Source organism: Xiphophorus couchianus, chromosome 22, assembly GCF_001444195.1.
Source record: "Xiphophorus couchianus chromosome 22, X_couchianus-1.0, whole genome shotgun sequence".
In the NCBI taxonomy this organism is placed as follows: domain Eukaryota; kingdom Metazoa; phylum Chordata; class Actinopteri; order Cyprinodontiformes; family Poeciliidae; genus Xiphophorus; species Xiphophorus couchianus.
In genome coordinates this window covers 16,155,078-16,169,910 of record NC_040249.1, presented here as the reverse complement: position 1 = coordinate 16,169,910, position 14,833 = coordinate 16,155,078, and the positions used below count along the sequence as shown (strand labels likewise).

Genomic DNA, 14,833 nt, shown 5'->3' with positions numbered 1-14,833 from the left:
TAAGATTATAGTAATAATTTAAGATGTAAAACCCCAGCACAGTTTGAAGAATTTCTGTAGTTGGTTTCTTAAGATGGAGTGGAAAGTTTTCAGTGAAACAAGTTGTGACAGTTTCAGTTCAGAGTGAGAGGCGTTCCAAGGCGAGAGGGCAGAGATACTGAAAGCCTTATTCCTGTTTCAGTTTGAGCACGACGAGCAGAAAAATACCAAATGTAGTTTGATCATAAGGAATAACAGCTTTCGGTTTTAAACAGTATAGTGCATAAATAAGTAAGAAACAAGCTAAAAGAGCATTGTAAACCAGAGTCATCCAGTGTCCATATGAAGAACTCAAGGACAGTAGGCAACAAGTTGAAACACAAGTATGAGTGAAAAACTAGCAGATGTCAGGAGCTTCTGAACTCTGAGGCAGAATCATGACTTGTTTAAGTCATAGAAAATGAGCTTCACCATTAATTTGAAGATCAAATTTTTAATATGAACATTGAAAGAAAGCTCCCTGTTAATAATTAATCCCAGTTACTTGTAACTAGCAACCAGCTAAAGAGTTTTATCTTGAGCAGTTCTTATTAAGAGGATTTTCTTCAATGGAATAGATGAAAAAAAAGCCTTATTCTGTATTTTTCTGCTTTTAAAACCAGTTTTAATTGCTCCAGACAAATCTGCAATGCATCAAAGGCGGACTGTAGACATTTAAATGCCTGAGTGTGAATAGCCGTTCTCTCGTATATTTAAAGCCTTCTGCATTAGCAAAATGAAGATTAAAGTTTGATTCACTGAGATTTAAAGTATTTAAAGTATTTCTTTGTATTGCAAAAAAAATCCCTATTCATGACACAAATCTGAGGAGAGGTATGAAAGGGTGTAGCAAGTTTTAATTATAATTTTACAAGATTTTCAAATACCATTGAATTAATAGTTTGAAAGCAAAGTGATGACACTGCAAAACTTTATTGAACAAAGTAAAAAATTTAAAAAGGCAATTATCAAAACATACTGTCCACTTTCTCAAAAGTAAAGAGAAAATACTTAAGCTTAGAAAACTTTAAACCATGTTTAAGGTGTGTGTACTTTCCACTGCATTGTAAATCTATAAGTTGGATCACTTCAAGGATGGTGAGAGCATAAATTGCTTTCTGGACCTGAGAGTTTAACTAAGTTTTCTGTTGCGGAGGAAAGAGTGACTGCGCAATGTTCTCATCTGCAGTCATAATTCATATATGCCAGCAAAATGGCATCATATTTCATCTTAAAAAATGGTCCCTATTGTTCATAGTCTTCCTCCTCACTCATTTTTATAATAATAATAATAATAATAAGCAACAAAGAGTGTTTATTTGGCAAGAAAACCTGTCTCTGTTGGTCACCCTTCTATTTTCGCTTTGTCATCTGATGCCTAATTAAAAGCAATAAAATCCTCAAGAATAATAACTTTCTGTTGTTTATGACAGTGGTAATGCATACTGATTACCTCCGTATGTCACTTTAAATGCTTGCTTAAAATACACTAGCGTTTGCATATCCAACGTCGATTATTGGACGCCGTTCTGGTGAGTGAGTGAACTGCTGCAGGCCTATAGTTTATTGATTACCTTGCGGTCACGGAATCCTGAGCGGGGTTTCTTCTTCTTCCCCTCTTCGTCTTGCGCTCCCTCGTCTCCGCTGCTGGACTCCACCGATTTCTCAGAGTCTGCGTCCCTCACGAAATCGGCTTCCTCTCCAGCCACTCGCTCAGAGTGTTGAACAGAAGGTCCTGCATCAGCATATGCTCTGGTGTTTAGGGATTAAAAAACACAAGAGAAATACATCTTAATACCAATAAAATAGTTTTATGCTGCCATGCATGATTATTTAAAACTATTTATCTCCATGCTTTACAAATTGGAGTAGAATTATGAAGCGGAGATCAGATTTTAATATGAAGTTTAATGTGAACTACGGCAACGAAGCCGAAAGGTGTTTTTTCACAGGGGTAAAGGCAAAGTCCCACTCGACCATTTTTATGCAACTGAACTGAAAGTTAAAATAATAATAAAAATAATAATAAAAAGCACCAGAAAGGCTAAATAATTCAAATTAATGTGACACGAGGAGAATGAAGTGTGCGGTGAAGGTCTGGAACCGTCTCATCCCATCAGTCTAAAATGCCCTGAGGGTCCATCAATCACTGCGCCTGGCTGCTGCAGCTCAGTCGCTTTGTCCTTAAAGAGTTTTAGCTTTAGCACTTCCCCTCCTCACCCCACAATGCTCTGCCTTAACTAAGCACCAGTCGTCTGACTAATGGACAGCCATGAAACACTGAGAATAATTACATTATATTAGAAGTGCTAAAAACTAAAACAGCTCATCTGAAGGGGAAGCCACTTCACAAAGATGAAGAACTACCTTTAACAGATAGAGGAAAGGAAAAAATGCTTAAACTTATCATTTAGTGAGAAGCAGGATCAAAGTCTTAAAAGTTGGTCTGTTACCTGTTCCAGAGAAGTCCAGCACTCGCAGACGCACCAGTTACACCAGCCAGAGCGGCCAGCATCAGCCTCCTCCGGCCAGATGTGCTGGCCGCCCCGCTGTGATAGCGGCGGGACAGCTGGGTCAGTCCCACTGAGACTGCGGACAGAGCCCGCAAGCGGAACATGCTGCAGAGAGGGAAGACTGAAGTTACTCAGCATGATGACACAGATACGACCATAACAACTGTTATTATTCAGGTTTTCTTTAACTGTATGAACTGTAATAAGGTGAACATTGTAGGTGTGTCTGTTTCAATTAAATAGACTAAGGAGTTTCTGGTTCCAAGGATTGATCCAAGGATTCCCACAATGAAACATGGAGGAAGAAGTAAAGCGTTTTTGCTGTGCTTTATGCAATGTCAGCCATCTTTAGCAGGACCGATTTGGAAAAGTCATGATATAATTTCATGTGACTATGTCTTACAAAAAAAGGTGTACTGCATGCCGCTAACAGTAAAAGAGCGGAGACATTATTACTCAACTGCCATTGTTCCACAAAAACCACATGTGACCATGCAGAAAAGAAAGAAAGAAAAAATACAGCTTAAAAGTTTTTCATTCAATAAATTCCTAAGTTTATGAAGCAGGGAAAAACTTATTTCTGGAACTGGATTGAAATAATGAGCCGAATTCTGAGTAAGGTAGCATAGTTTTGTTTGTTTACAGTAATGAGAAAGTTGAACATAATATAACCTGATATATATGAAGATCAACTGATTTGCATAATGTTAAAAATGATGTCCTGGCCTGGTTATGATTAAATGCACTTTTACACATGCTCTGGAGTGAGTTTATGGGTTTTTGCACACAGCATTTAATTCCGAATCATAGATTCACCCGTTTTGCTAAAGCTAATTTTGGTTTAATTTTTTCAAGCTATCATCTTCTCAAAATTAATTTACTACTCTTAGGAACTCTTTTTCTGCCATATAAATAGCCAATAAAAACACATTTATGTCTTTTTAGATTATATTTGAGTAAAAATAATGACTTTATCCAACCCAATGTGAAGATCTGAAAAGCCGTACCAGGAAAAATATTTATACAGAACAATTAACATTTCCCTTTGTGAAACTGCCTTCACGAAACACTAGAGGCAAAACGAGATGGTATTCAAATCGGTGCATAAATATACTGGAACCTTCCTTCAACACAAAGCAATGCTGAAACTAATTTCTAGCGGTGCGGCTAAGCTCCAGAACTCCATTTTCAGCTGTGCTGCTGTCTCTTAACTCCTGTCACGCAAAGATGATTAACAATTAAGCAGAGGTCTGCAGTGGTGAGTCTGTAGCTCCCATGTGGGCACTTTTTAAACCAAGTGACGGAGAAGTTAACATCATTGAGGCCTACAGCAACCACCTGTTAATGTCACTTTAACAATTGAGGAATTAACTACCAAAGGGATTCAGCAAGAGAGAAACAAGACATTGAGAATGCTATTTGTAGCTCTCAGTAGCACACCGTAATGAAGGCTGAGGGAAACAGTAATACCCGAAACGAGCGCAGCTGAAAGGTTGCACCATTTTAGAAAATCATCTGTTATTGAAAATTTTCTTCTTTCCTCTCTACTGTGAGAATCTGTCTAACTTGCCAAAGTGGCATAAAAATCCAAGTTCATAACACTTGGAATATGTTAGCCAACAATCATGTCACTCCAAAACAGTTCTTTATGATATGAAAATTACACAGGCTGATAATACAATGTTGTAATTTAGCCTTGCACGTCAATCATCTTTGACGTGTGACAAAAAGCCCACCACAGATATGTTCACTAACGTACCTGAAAGCAATCTGATGTAAAAGCAAACATCTGGTTTGTTCATATTTATCAGTCATATTTGTAGCAGCCGAAACAGAATCTGCCTGACAACATAAAGTTGGTTAGAGGATCTCAAAAATCAACACATCATGCTAGGACCAAAAAGAAATTCCAGAACTGAAGAAAAACAAAGTAATTGAAATCAATTTGTCCAAAATGGTTACAAAACTATTTATGTCGTTTTGGGACTCCAGTGAACAAAGTAAGCACTCCTAAACAGGCAATTTATGCTCAGAAATCCTCCAGTGTGGCAAAATTAAAACAATTTCAAAGTCTCACTCTGTTTTTGGAAATGCTTGACATGCACTTTGAGCAGTTATTGCAATCACGTTTTCCAATTACGACCATGTCAGTAGAAGACATGAATATGTATGTTAACCAAACATATTCAAAGTTTTCATTTTGAGGATTTGGGCCATATAGCTCTATGGCTAAAAATGTCAATATACAGTCAAAGATGTCACCAAAAAATTCCTTTCAGGATGTCAAAAGTGAAGTTACTATTAATACAGCAGGGGGGCTTGAGACCAGCCAATATAACTAAAGCTTGACATTTTACAATTAATCATTTGTTAACTCAAAAAAAAGCTTCTGCTTAATTTGAAGACATAATCTCTGCTGTATAAAGTTTGGAATAAAAATCAAAGCACTTGTGACACAACTTGCCATTCAGAAACCCCAAAACCTTTTTCCAGTTAAGAAAAAAGATGTAGTGTGTAAAATAATTGAACAAAAACCAAACAGGCTCTTTATAGGCCGATGATTTCTGGTTTTCTTGAGGACTTGACCTGTAGGACACAATTTTCTTTCCAAGGATTATAACACATCAAAATGCAAACTTTCATCCACATTAAGAAGAATTATACAAAAAAAAAACATTATCTATAAAGACAAATGGGTACTGCAAGCAATAGCAGCTTTGAATACAATAGAAAATGAAGAGATGACCCTCATATTCTGTATGCTTCAAATTATAACCTGTATCTGGTTTTTGCTCAATCCAAAACAAGGCGCATCAGTACAAGCTGCTCAATACTGCAGCTACAGATCAAAACTACGTAGATTTTAATTTGAAGCATCTAATGTAGAGCGCAAAAAGGAAAGCAGAAGACATAGTCAAATATGCAACCAATCAATCACTGTGAAACTGGGAAAGGGAAGTGGAAACTGTTAACAATGGAATAGGATTGAAATGAGAGAGGAGACATGTTGACCTCTAAGGTTTTTTTTTACGTGGCTCAAGCACCTTGAACAGCTACTTATCCAGGGTTAAAACACAGAGAAGGAAACCTGGATGGCATATTTCTGTAATCACACCATCTCTCAGATTCCTCTGAACAACTGATCAGAAGCTAGATAAACCAAAGCCTACGGAGTGTTTGTCTTGATCTAATAATGTGTCTGCATCCTTCAAAGACAAGACACAGGATTCACAAGATCACTTTTAGACTCTTTAGAAACAGAACAACACCAATCAGACAGTTTTTCTTTGACTTGATTGATCAGCAGACAAATATTGAATGCCACCCAGTGTCCAGAGCTCAAATCAACAGGAACTCTGTGGCGGCTCCTTGAAAAGGATTTCTACAAGAGAGCTCCTCACAATCGGAGAGGCTTGTACTTTTGTAAGGCAGACTAAGCTATGCTGCAGAGACAAGATGTACGTAGGTTACTTTGTTTTATGAAAATGTGCTTCGGCAAAGCTTTAGTTTAAGTTTTACCAACATGACCTAAATTATTACACCTTTTTATTTCATCTTAGCTTCTAGCATATTCATTTATCAGCTGAACTGTACCAGAAAACTTACACACACATTCAGTCACAATGAAAACCTTTTTCACTGTGACTGGAAAAGGTTTTAAAATGATTCACCAAGGTTTCTCTTTGTTCTTCAAATCCCAAAACATTTGGTATTTTAAAAAGAATGTGTGAACTTTAGTGAGCAACTGGACATTGATAATTATTATTTTTTAATAGTGAACCTGTAAAGCTTCAACAGCTTGATGCATAAGTCAAGATGATCTTGTAATTGAATTTCTTTCTTAATTTCTAATGGATTTCAAAGCACTTGTAGCCCATTTTCTTATATTTGTTACAGTCCTTGTAAATAAAAATAAAATAAATGGATAATCCAAATTAGAATCAGGAGATCAGTTAAAACTGTCAAACTGTTCACAAATTGTGCATGAAATTCCAGAACAAAAATATTTCTTTTAACCTACAAATCACAAACGAATCATGAAATACTGCATATATATTCTAATCTGAAAGACCAGCATTTACGGTTGTACTCTCAGTTGAAACTTGTGATCCACTCACATATTGATAAAAGCTCAACATCCCGTATTACTCTGGGATGTTTCCTTCCTCCAAACCTTGGGCATAAATAGATAGATGGGTTTAATCTATGGAGAAGCAGGAAGCAGAACATCAAAAGCTTTTTGTCTGAAGGCAACGCTCACCATCACCTACCTAAGGAGACATCTAGATTGATCAAATAATGATTTGGAGAAAGCTAACCCAAACTATAGCTCAACAAAAGATGCTCCTCACGCTACAGCTGAACCATAGCAACAATCTTCCTGAACAAGCAGCAGAGGGTGGATCAACAATGCTTGGTTAGCTTTGTGACATTAATCGTTAGCACCGGAAATAATGCCCACAAAAAGGAGCTTTGTCAAATTGTTACCTTTTTTAATCTGATTGTTTAAAACCAGCCTGCTATAGATAGTGGCAGACAGATGGTTCATCCAATCCGCTGCCAAATATGCTTTGAAAGGGAGGCTAAACAAGCCAAGATGACTCCTCATAAGAAACCATATGGTGCATAAGGTCATACCAATTAAAACTATTTCAGACATTGCTGAAGTATTGGCAGGTCAAGAACTTATTAAAACCAACTTTTACAACATTATATCTAAGCAATGTGTGTTTAAAAATGGACATCATAGACAATGGCATCATAACAGACGATAATAGAAGCAGTGTAGTCACTCACGAGAGTCATCACTGACTATATCCAAAAGGAAGATCTGCTTCATAAGTAAAAATGGTAACTTTACAGCAGAAAATATGATTCAAACTCCTAACAGATGTGACAATCAGGCTTCTTCTGGCTCATTTTGATTTAGTTTTCTTTTTTTTTGTGCAAAGAAACAAAATAAAACAATAATTTTATTCAAGAGACAATACAGTAAAATATGTACTGCAAGTTCCTTATTTAAGGTGTACATTTCATAAAGAAAAAGAAGAGATTACAAGATTAACACCATGCATCAAGTCATATACAACCAGGGGATGTTTTGTATCTGTTTTGGTCGTGTCTAAAAAGATCCACGATAAAGAGGTCAATGTGAGCTACTTTAATAACCTGCTCAAATATGTTGTAATGTAACATTTTTGGAAAATAATTTAAAATTAATTCCTACTTATGTAAAAGTTGAACACTTTTATGATTTCTTACCTGCAAAACTAAGCAAAATACTCAACTGCATAGAAAAATAAATTAATATTTATTAATGGTTAAGTTTGTAGGAAACAAAATGTGATATTTGTTGAAATGTTAAGGTAAGATAGGTGTAAATTCCTTTACTGACCCAGAGGGTCAGTTTGAAGTGGTTTCCAGAAATTACAATGAGACAACCAGCCATCTACCTTAGGCATAACATCGTGACCCCTATTGATGTCTTGGTTCTACTTTGTCTGCCAAAACAAACCTGACAAATAGAAGCAAAATGACATAAATGGAAATGCAACTAATCATACAAGGTCACGTTTTTTCCATTGGTCTAGTTCGGATGCTTTCATGCCCATTGTTGGTTCTTTCAGAGAAATATATATCCCACCAACTGACAGGTACCATAATGAATAGAGATGAGTTATTCACTTTTTTTTTTGCTTCAAAAGATAAACATGATGCCTTATGACTGCATGTCATTACCAATCAGGCACAGGAGAAAAAAAAATCCCTTTTAAAATATCTTTTAAAATGTATGCTTAAGGGTCTTTCTGTGCATTAAACCGAGCATAAGGTGTAGGATGAGGTTCTTAGTTTTATAAATCCCACCAGTGTCTGAATGTCTTTTGTTATTTGCCACACATGAGTATCAATATGTCTACAAACATAATGCATATGTTTATTTTACTGTAACCTTTGATATTCTGTAGTAAACAATGAAGCCCCAAAGTTGTTCTGCTTATAGAGACCTCGGTGTTTTGTTTTTAGCTGTCAACGTATTTAGCAGCAGTCTACGGTGACCCAAGCTTTATGGTTATCTCACTGATGTGTACTACTAAAAACATAATCGTTTTAAATATCAAATTGAATCTTATAAGCCTTGTCATGGCTCAGGTTTGGCTGTCTCGACAGGTAACTATCATCCTTCGCAGCTAATGCTAGTTAGCTTCCCAGTGAACGCAGGGACACATTAGTGCTGTCAGCTACTATTTTACCGACTGACTAACAGCACAATTCTGTTAACAAGCAGTTTTATAGCTACTAAAGTATTATTGTCACTCACATTGAAGGCGACTACACCACCCGTCAGTCCAGGTACGATCAAGTCTTCTCCTTAGGATTAAACCTCGTCCAATTCAGAGATGCAGCAGCGAGTTGAGTTCCGTGTTCAGCAGCAGACAGCGGGGATGGACATCTCTGCAACACCGCCGAGCGGTGCTCCACATTAGGGCTCCTCTGACATCAACCCCCTGTCCCGGACGGAAAAACGCTCTCAAAAATAAGGAAATAAGATGTGTGTGGGTGTTTTTGTTTGTTTGTTTGTTGTTGTTGTTGTTGTTTCCCAGTAATGCTGCATCAGGGTTAGCTTACTGATAAATTATATCGCACAAAATTGAGTTTAATGGCAAAAAATCTCATGTTTTAAATTGTATCACTTTTTAACATGCCAAATAGAATAATCATAATGGTGCTTTGCAATAGTTTGTATATTCTTTAAGTACGTTCTCACCAATCTATCACTGGACAACACAGGACAAACAACCAGCCATTATAACAGAGATCAGTTAGTTATGTTTTGGACTGAGAGGAAGGTTACCCTCCTCCAGAGAGAACCCACAGATGCAAAAGCAATAAATAAGGAAAGTCTGGGTGTATTTGTGTTCAGCTTTCTTCCATCAATGTTTTAAAGAACCACCTTTCACTGCAGTTATAGCTGCAAGTCTTTTGGACTCTACCAGAAAGATAGCTGAAAGTCAGATTGGATGGATTTCCTTGCAGCTTTGGCTGTACTGTATATTTAAAGTGTTGATGAAGTCTTTTATAAACTTCTATAAGGTGTTCTGGCATTATAGTCCTGTATTTAGCTATATTCATCTTCCCATCAAGTCTTACCAGCTTAACCCAGCTTTAAATTTCTACATATTTTACCCTTAACCTGTCAGCTGTGTTATTTAGTCATAAAGATGGTATATGTTGACTAATATTGTTTAACAATCAACTGAGGCCTCTCTACCCACATGTATTTGTAAAGAGAATAAATTACACACTACTGGACTTCAGGGACTAGTTAGTCGATTTCTGAGGGCCAGTGGTTGGTTGGTTTCATTTAGGGGCATCAGAGTAAATAGAGTAACTCCACCATCGCTTCTCAGATTTTTATTTTCAAAAAACATTTACAAGTATGTGTCCTGTTCCTTCCACTTCACAGTTGTGTGCTAATTTATGTTGCGTTATTAGTTTGTAGTTGAAATGTGACCAAAAAGGTTCAAAGCCTGTTCAAAGTTCGTATGAGTAGCACCAGTATATATTTATAATAGTGAAAAGCACAGTTTTTCACCAGTATAAATATAGATTATACTGGTGAGTTTCAAAAGGAAGTGGCCCTTTCTGTGACATGAAGACTTCTGCCAGTCATGCATGCCTTGACTGACAGCTTGAACAGTGCTTAAAAATGTGACTCGCCCTTTTTACACCAGAGCAGTGCAGTCTCCGTGTTGTCTTGGATACACGTCAGTGGAGTGAATGCAAATGTGAGGGATAGCTGTGTAGCTTCTTGAGGCTGTCTCCTAGATAACAGTAGATAGAGGGACTTGACAGAGAGCACCGACAGTGCAAAGCACATTTCTGATTTATGCCACCCTATATCGACAATGACATGATGAGCTTATGAATGGAAAAGAGTCAAATATTATGAAGTGGCACAACTGAGCAAACACATTTCCCATATACCCATTTCCCATATACACTGTATAAAAAGACATAACATTCTTTTTCTCATTGTCAGATATTAAATCAGACTGACGTTTTCCTGTTCTAGGTCAGTTGGGATTTCCAAAATTATTTCTATTTAATTAATACCAGAATAATAAGGGAGATGTTTCTAGAGAATGTTATTTTGCTTTCTCTTTATTCAGAAGTTTATATAAATTAAGAGTGTGTCTTAATATGAGAAAGCCTAAATGATGATGATGATATCATGACTTTGTTAGGTTCTGATTGGTTAAGAATATATTAAACCTGGCAAACCTAAGAACACCTTCCTAACTGGGAGCTATGGATGTGGCAGCAACATGTTGTGTCATGTTGCTGTAGGAGGGACTGGTGCACTTAATAAAATAGATAATATCATGAGGAAAGAACATTATATGGAAATATTAAAGCAATGATTAAAGATATCAGCTAGAAATTTACAGCTTGAGTGCAAATGGGTTTTCCAAATGGACAATGATTTCAGACATACCTTAAAATTAGTTGCAAAGTGACAAAGAACAACAAAGTCAGTGTTTTGAAGTGGACATCACAAAACCACAGTCTAAAAACCTGACCTACAACAGGAAACGGTTTCATTTAATGCTGGAGAGTGAGAAAAAAAGGCTATACGACGTCAGTGTATGCAAATATCTAATTTTAATAGTACACATGGCATTACAAGAGAAATTTCTAATTTTTGCAGTCCTATAGTCTGGAAGAACCATAAAAAAATCTGTGCATATCAAACAATAAATTATTTAGCCTGTAGGTTAAAACAATGGATTTCAGTGAATGTCACTTTGTTAGATTTTCTTGCATGGTCGGCGAATGGAATAGTCCTAAATTACTCTAATGTATCAGATCATAACTTTTATATGGGGCCTTCTTAGGCCCCGGTGCACAGCACCATAAGGTTTAATGGCAGTAGATTGATGAATGAGCTCTATCTTTGAGAAAAGTGAGCCAAGTGTTAAATCTTCAGTGTTTGTGATATATAGGGGGAATACAATTGAATCCTTTTTGAATGAATCATTGTCCTGTAATTACTGTTTGATCAATACAGCTTTTACAAAACCAAATGGTCAGAAATGTCAGAGGATACTGACAGTGTGGCTGATTGAAGGGAGTGTTTTTTATTGCCCCATTACATGATTAGGATTTACTGTTTTCGGAAATAAAATGTAAATAACTTGTTAAAATAAAAATGTTGACATATAGTGCAGCACTGCACTCAGTAATAACCTTTGTCTGCTCCTTTTCTTCTTCATTCCACAAATATACAGTACAACACTATACTGCAATTACATTGCTTCTCTGCAAGACTTATTAACATAACCTATTCATAACAGAATGGTTAAAGAGCCAAAAATATTTAATTGCTGGTTTTTATATTTAATGAGAATAATGTCACAACAGCAGTGTTCTCAGTGTGACCGTTGAGTCCACAATGACTGCAAAATGTTTCACTAATTCAGAGCTATTCATTTATTGTCATACACTATACACCAGTCTTCTAATAATCTAATAAGTATGCAGGACATTATATTTCATTATATATTTTTTAATCAAAATCCCTAAACAAGAACTTGGAAAATTAATTTTTCTTTGTCAGATTCATTCAAGTGACAACTTCTAGTAATTATATCCTCAACAAAAGGATCTGAATGCATCCCGCTCCCCATTGAATACTCGCCAGCTCATTCTGGGAGAAGCCAAGGCGTTATCGGCCCAAATAGCTGTGAAGGTATTTAGGGATACTCTTCTTTTTAGGCTTTTTTTCATTCATTCTGAATGAAAACAGTGTGCTTTCTCACCTGTTTGAGATCAAGCTATTGCATCTTGATTAGATTTAAATCCAGACTTTAACTAGACCGCTCCAAAGCTGTGTTTATTTCTTTCAGCTATTCAGAGGTGAACTTGCTGGTGTGGTTCAGAATTTTTTCTGTTAGAGACCAGAAAACAGGGCTCATGAAATCTTTCAAAGTCTTGGGGATCACCAAGATGTTGTTTGGCTTCTGTGTTTAGCCTTGGAATTACAATGGATGACATTTTTCCAGTACTCTTTCCTATTGCTGAATCATAGACACTGACCTCAACTAAGTGAGGTGTGTTCTGGGTTTTTTGGTAATGTGTTGATTTTCTAGATCTTTTACATAATGCAATCAGACAGGTGATATTTAATTTCTTGATTACACAGGTAGAACAAGAATCAGGCCGAGGTATGATGAGTGAAACCGAATCCTCCTAAAATGATCAATTTAGTTCATGATTTAGCAAGGTGGCAATTATATTTCTACATGTGGCAATATTTTTTCACAGTAGGTATCTATAGGAAAGATTTGGTTTTTTTGACTCTCTTGCTAAAGTATGACAGACTAAATCAGGGCTCATATTACTGCAGGCTTTGGCTAATCCATCTTCTGCTCCATACCTCAAGGTGCTTTGGTCATTTGACCAAAGCACCTTGAGGGAGTTCAACCCATCCTGGGAACAAGCTTAACTTTGTGCCAAGAATGTAAACACACCACTTGCTTTGGGCATCCACGGTCCAGCACCCCATAATCTCATAGCAAAACTCACAAAGTAATTTGAGGGACACAACATAAACCTTCTCTGTGAACTCCCATGTCCCCTTCAACAATTTCTTCCGGGTAAAGATGTGACAAAATTTTTTATGGCCAGTACAAAAGCTACACTTCTCTTAAATCTAAGGGCCGATGATTAGTCGGATCCTCTTTTCCAACACTCTGGAGAAAGATTCTCTAGTGTGGCTGATTGCTTAAAAACACACCTTTTAGTCCCCTATAATAAAAATTGGGAACACCACTCTGCAGATATGGAGCGAAGAAGCTAAGTAGGACAAAGTGTTTTTATACATATTATTTTAAGTTTCTCTAGCATGTCCAGGGTGCTTTGTGTTTAGTGTTTTTGCCTAAAAATATAATAAAGTATCTTTTTCTACTTAATGAATCCCATTTGGCATATTTTAATGTTGATTAATGGTTAAGAAGTTGTGAAAGAAAGGTTTGTAGTTTGCCTTGTTGTCTCACAGCAGTAAATGTAACAGAAAGGCAAATTGATTAATATCATGCTATTGCAGTCTGAAGGTGGAGCAGAAGATAAGGCGAGCCTGCAGAGTCTCAGACCATTTTTGGAAGCTGTTTTTATTACAGACAGCGTTGCTGCCTATGTAACAGGGTTCAGTGTGAGACTTACTCTGAGGGTTACATGAGAAACATTTCTGTGTGGTGGCTCTCTACAACCACAGCACATTTTGTTCCAGTTAATCATATTTGGCTGTTGAAAACTGGTGTAACTTGATCCACAAACTTCTTTTGTGAAGAGATGAAAAACAAAACATGAGCTGCAAACAATTGCTGGGCCATATTTCTGTGTTGTCCAACGGCAGTACACCCTTCCTTATTAGGACTGTGTTTACAGAACCCATCAACTACTGGTGACAGAACCAAAATGGCACACCCATAGGGATTGCCTTTTTTGTTCTACTGTAGGCGTTGCCCTATCTCACTACTTCAGTCGTGCACAAACATGTTCACACACAAGCAGGAACATAAAGCCTCTTACACACCTTCTCAATTTTTTTCCCTCACACAATTTCTCAATCTTGTTGCAACTCTGACATGTCAGTACAGAAGGTTCAGAAATGCACATTTTACCACTTGTATGTTATTATCTTTAAGTTGTAGAAAAACTGAAATATCAAAAAATTGATGTGTACAATGTTTGAAAAGTAAATTAATCTTACTATGACATGAACTCTAATAACGGTTAATTAATGTGCTAGGTTAAAGCAGTAAAGTTTTAAAGAACTGATGCCACTAGGTTGTAATCTTGGACTATTATACTTTGACCTGTTTAGATAAGGGTTAGATTTTAAAAAGAAATAGCAAAGGTGGAAATCATGTTTTATCTTTGGTATTTAATCCAGCTCAGATTTAATATCTAATTTAAGATTGTTTTGAAAACTACACACTCCATTTTTTATTTATCCAAATGCTGGGTGTATGGTGTTTGAGAAGAAGTTGGGTAGTTTTAGACAAACCGGTAGCTTGCTAGGTATCGCATTTTTAAATTTTTTTATTTTCCAATTCAGTTGTTTATCTAAAACAGCTGTTTTTATCTGAGCATTTTCTATATAAAACATAAAGGATCATTTGAAGCAGCAAGATTAAAACACAGAATTGCTTTTGAACCCCTTTCTGTTTGCAGGTTTTCTCTGTTCAGATGTTCACTTTTTGGTAAGCTTAACATTAGCTTTCGGGCACTTTAGCCAT

The 14,833-nt window shown here is 36.5% G+C and overlaps 1 protein-coding gene across 5 annotated transcripts in view; it reads right to left on the bottom strand.

The window, feature by feature from the left end:
- Positions 1-9,010, bottom strand: part of micu1 (mitochondrial calcium uptake 1) — a 43,917-nt gene extending 34,907 nt beyond the window's left edge. For 4 of the 5 annotated variants that reach the window (XM_028006099.1, XM_028006100.1, XM_028006101.1 and 1 more), the window contains exons 1-3: positions 8,851-9,009; positions 2,472-2,636; positions 1,593-1,770 (exon numbers count right to left, since the gene is read on the bottom strand). In XM_028006099.1, coding sequence (XP_027861900.1) covers positions 1,593-1,770; positions 2,472-2,635 — 342 coding nt within the window. In that variant the 5' untranslated portion in view covers position 2,636; positions 8,851-9,009. Of the gene's footprint in view, positions 1-1,592; positions 1,771-2,471; positions 2,637-8,850 lie in introns of all 5 variants that reach the window. The other variant, XM_028006103.1, reaches the window with a different exon arrangement.
- Positions 9,011-14,833: the final 5,823 nt, after the last annotated feature.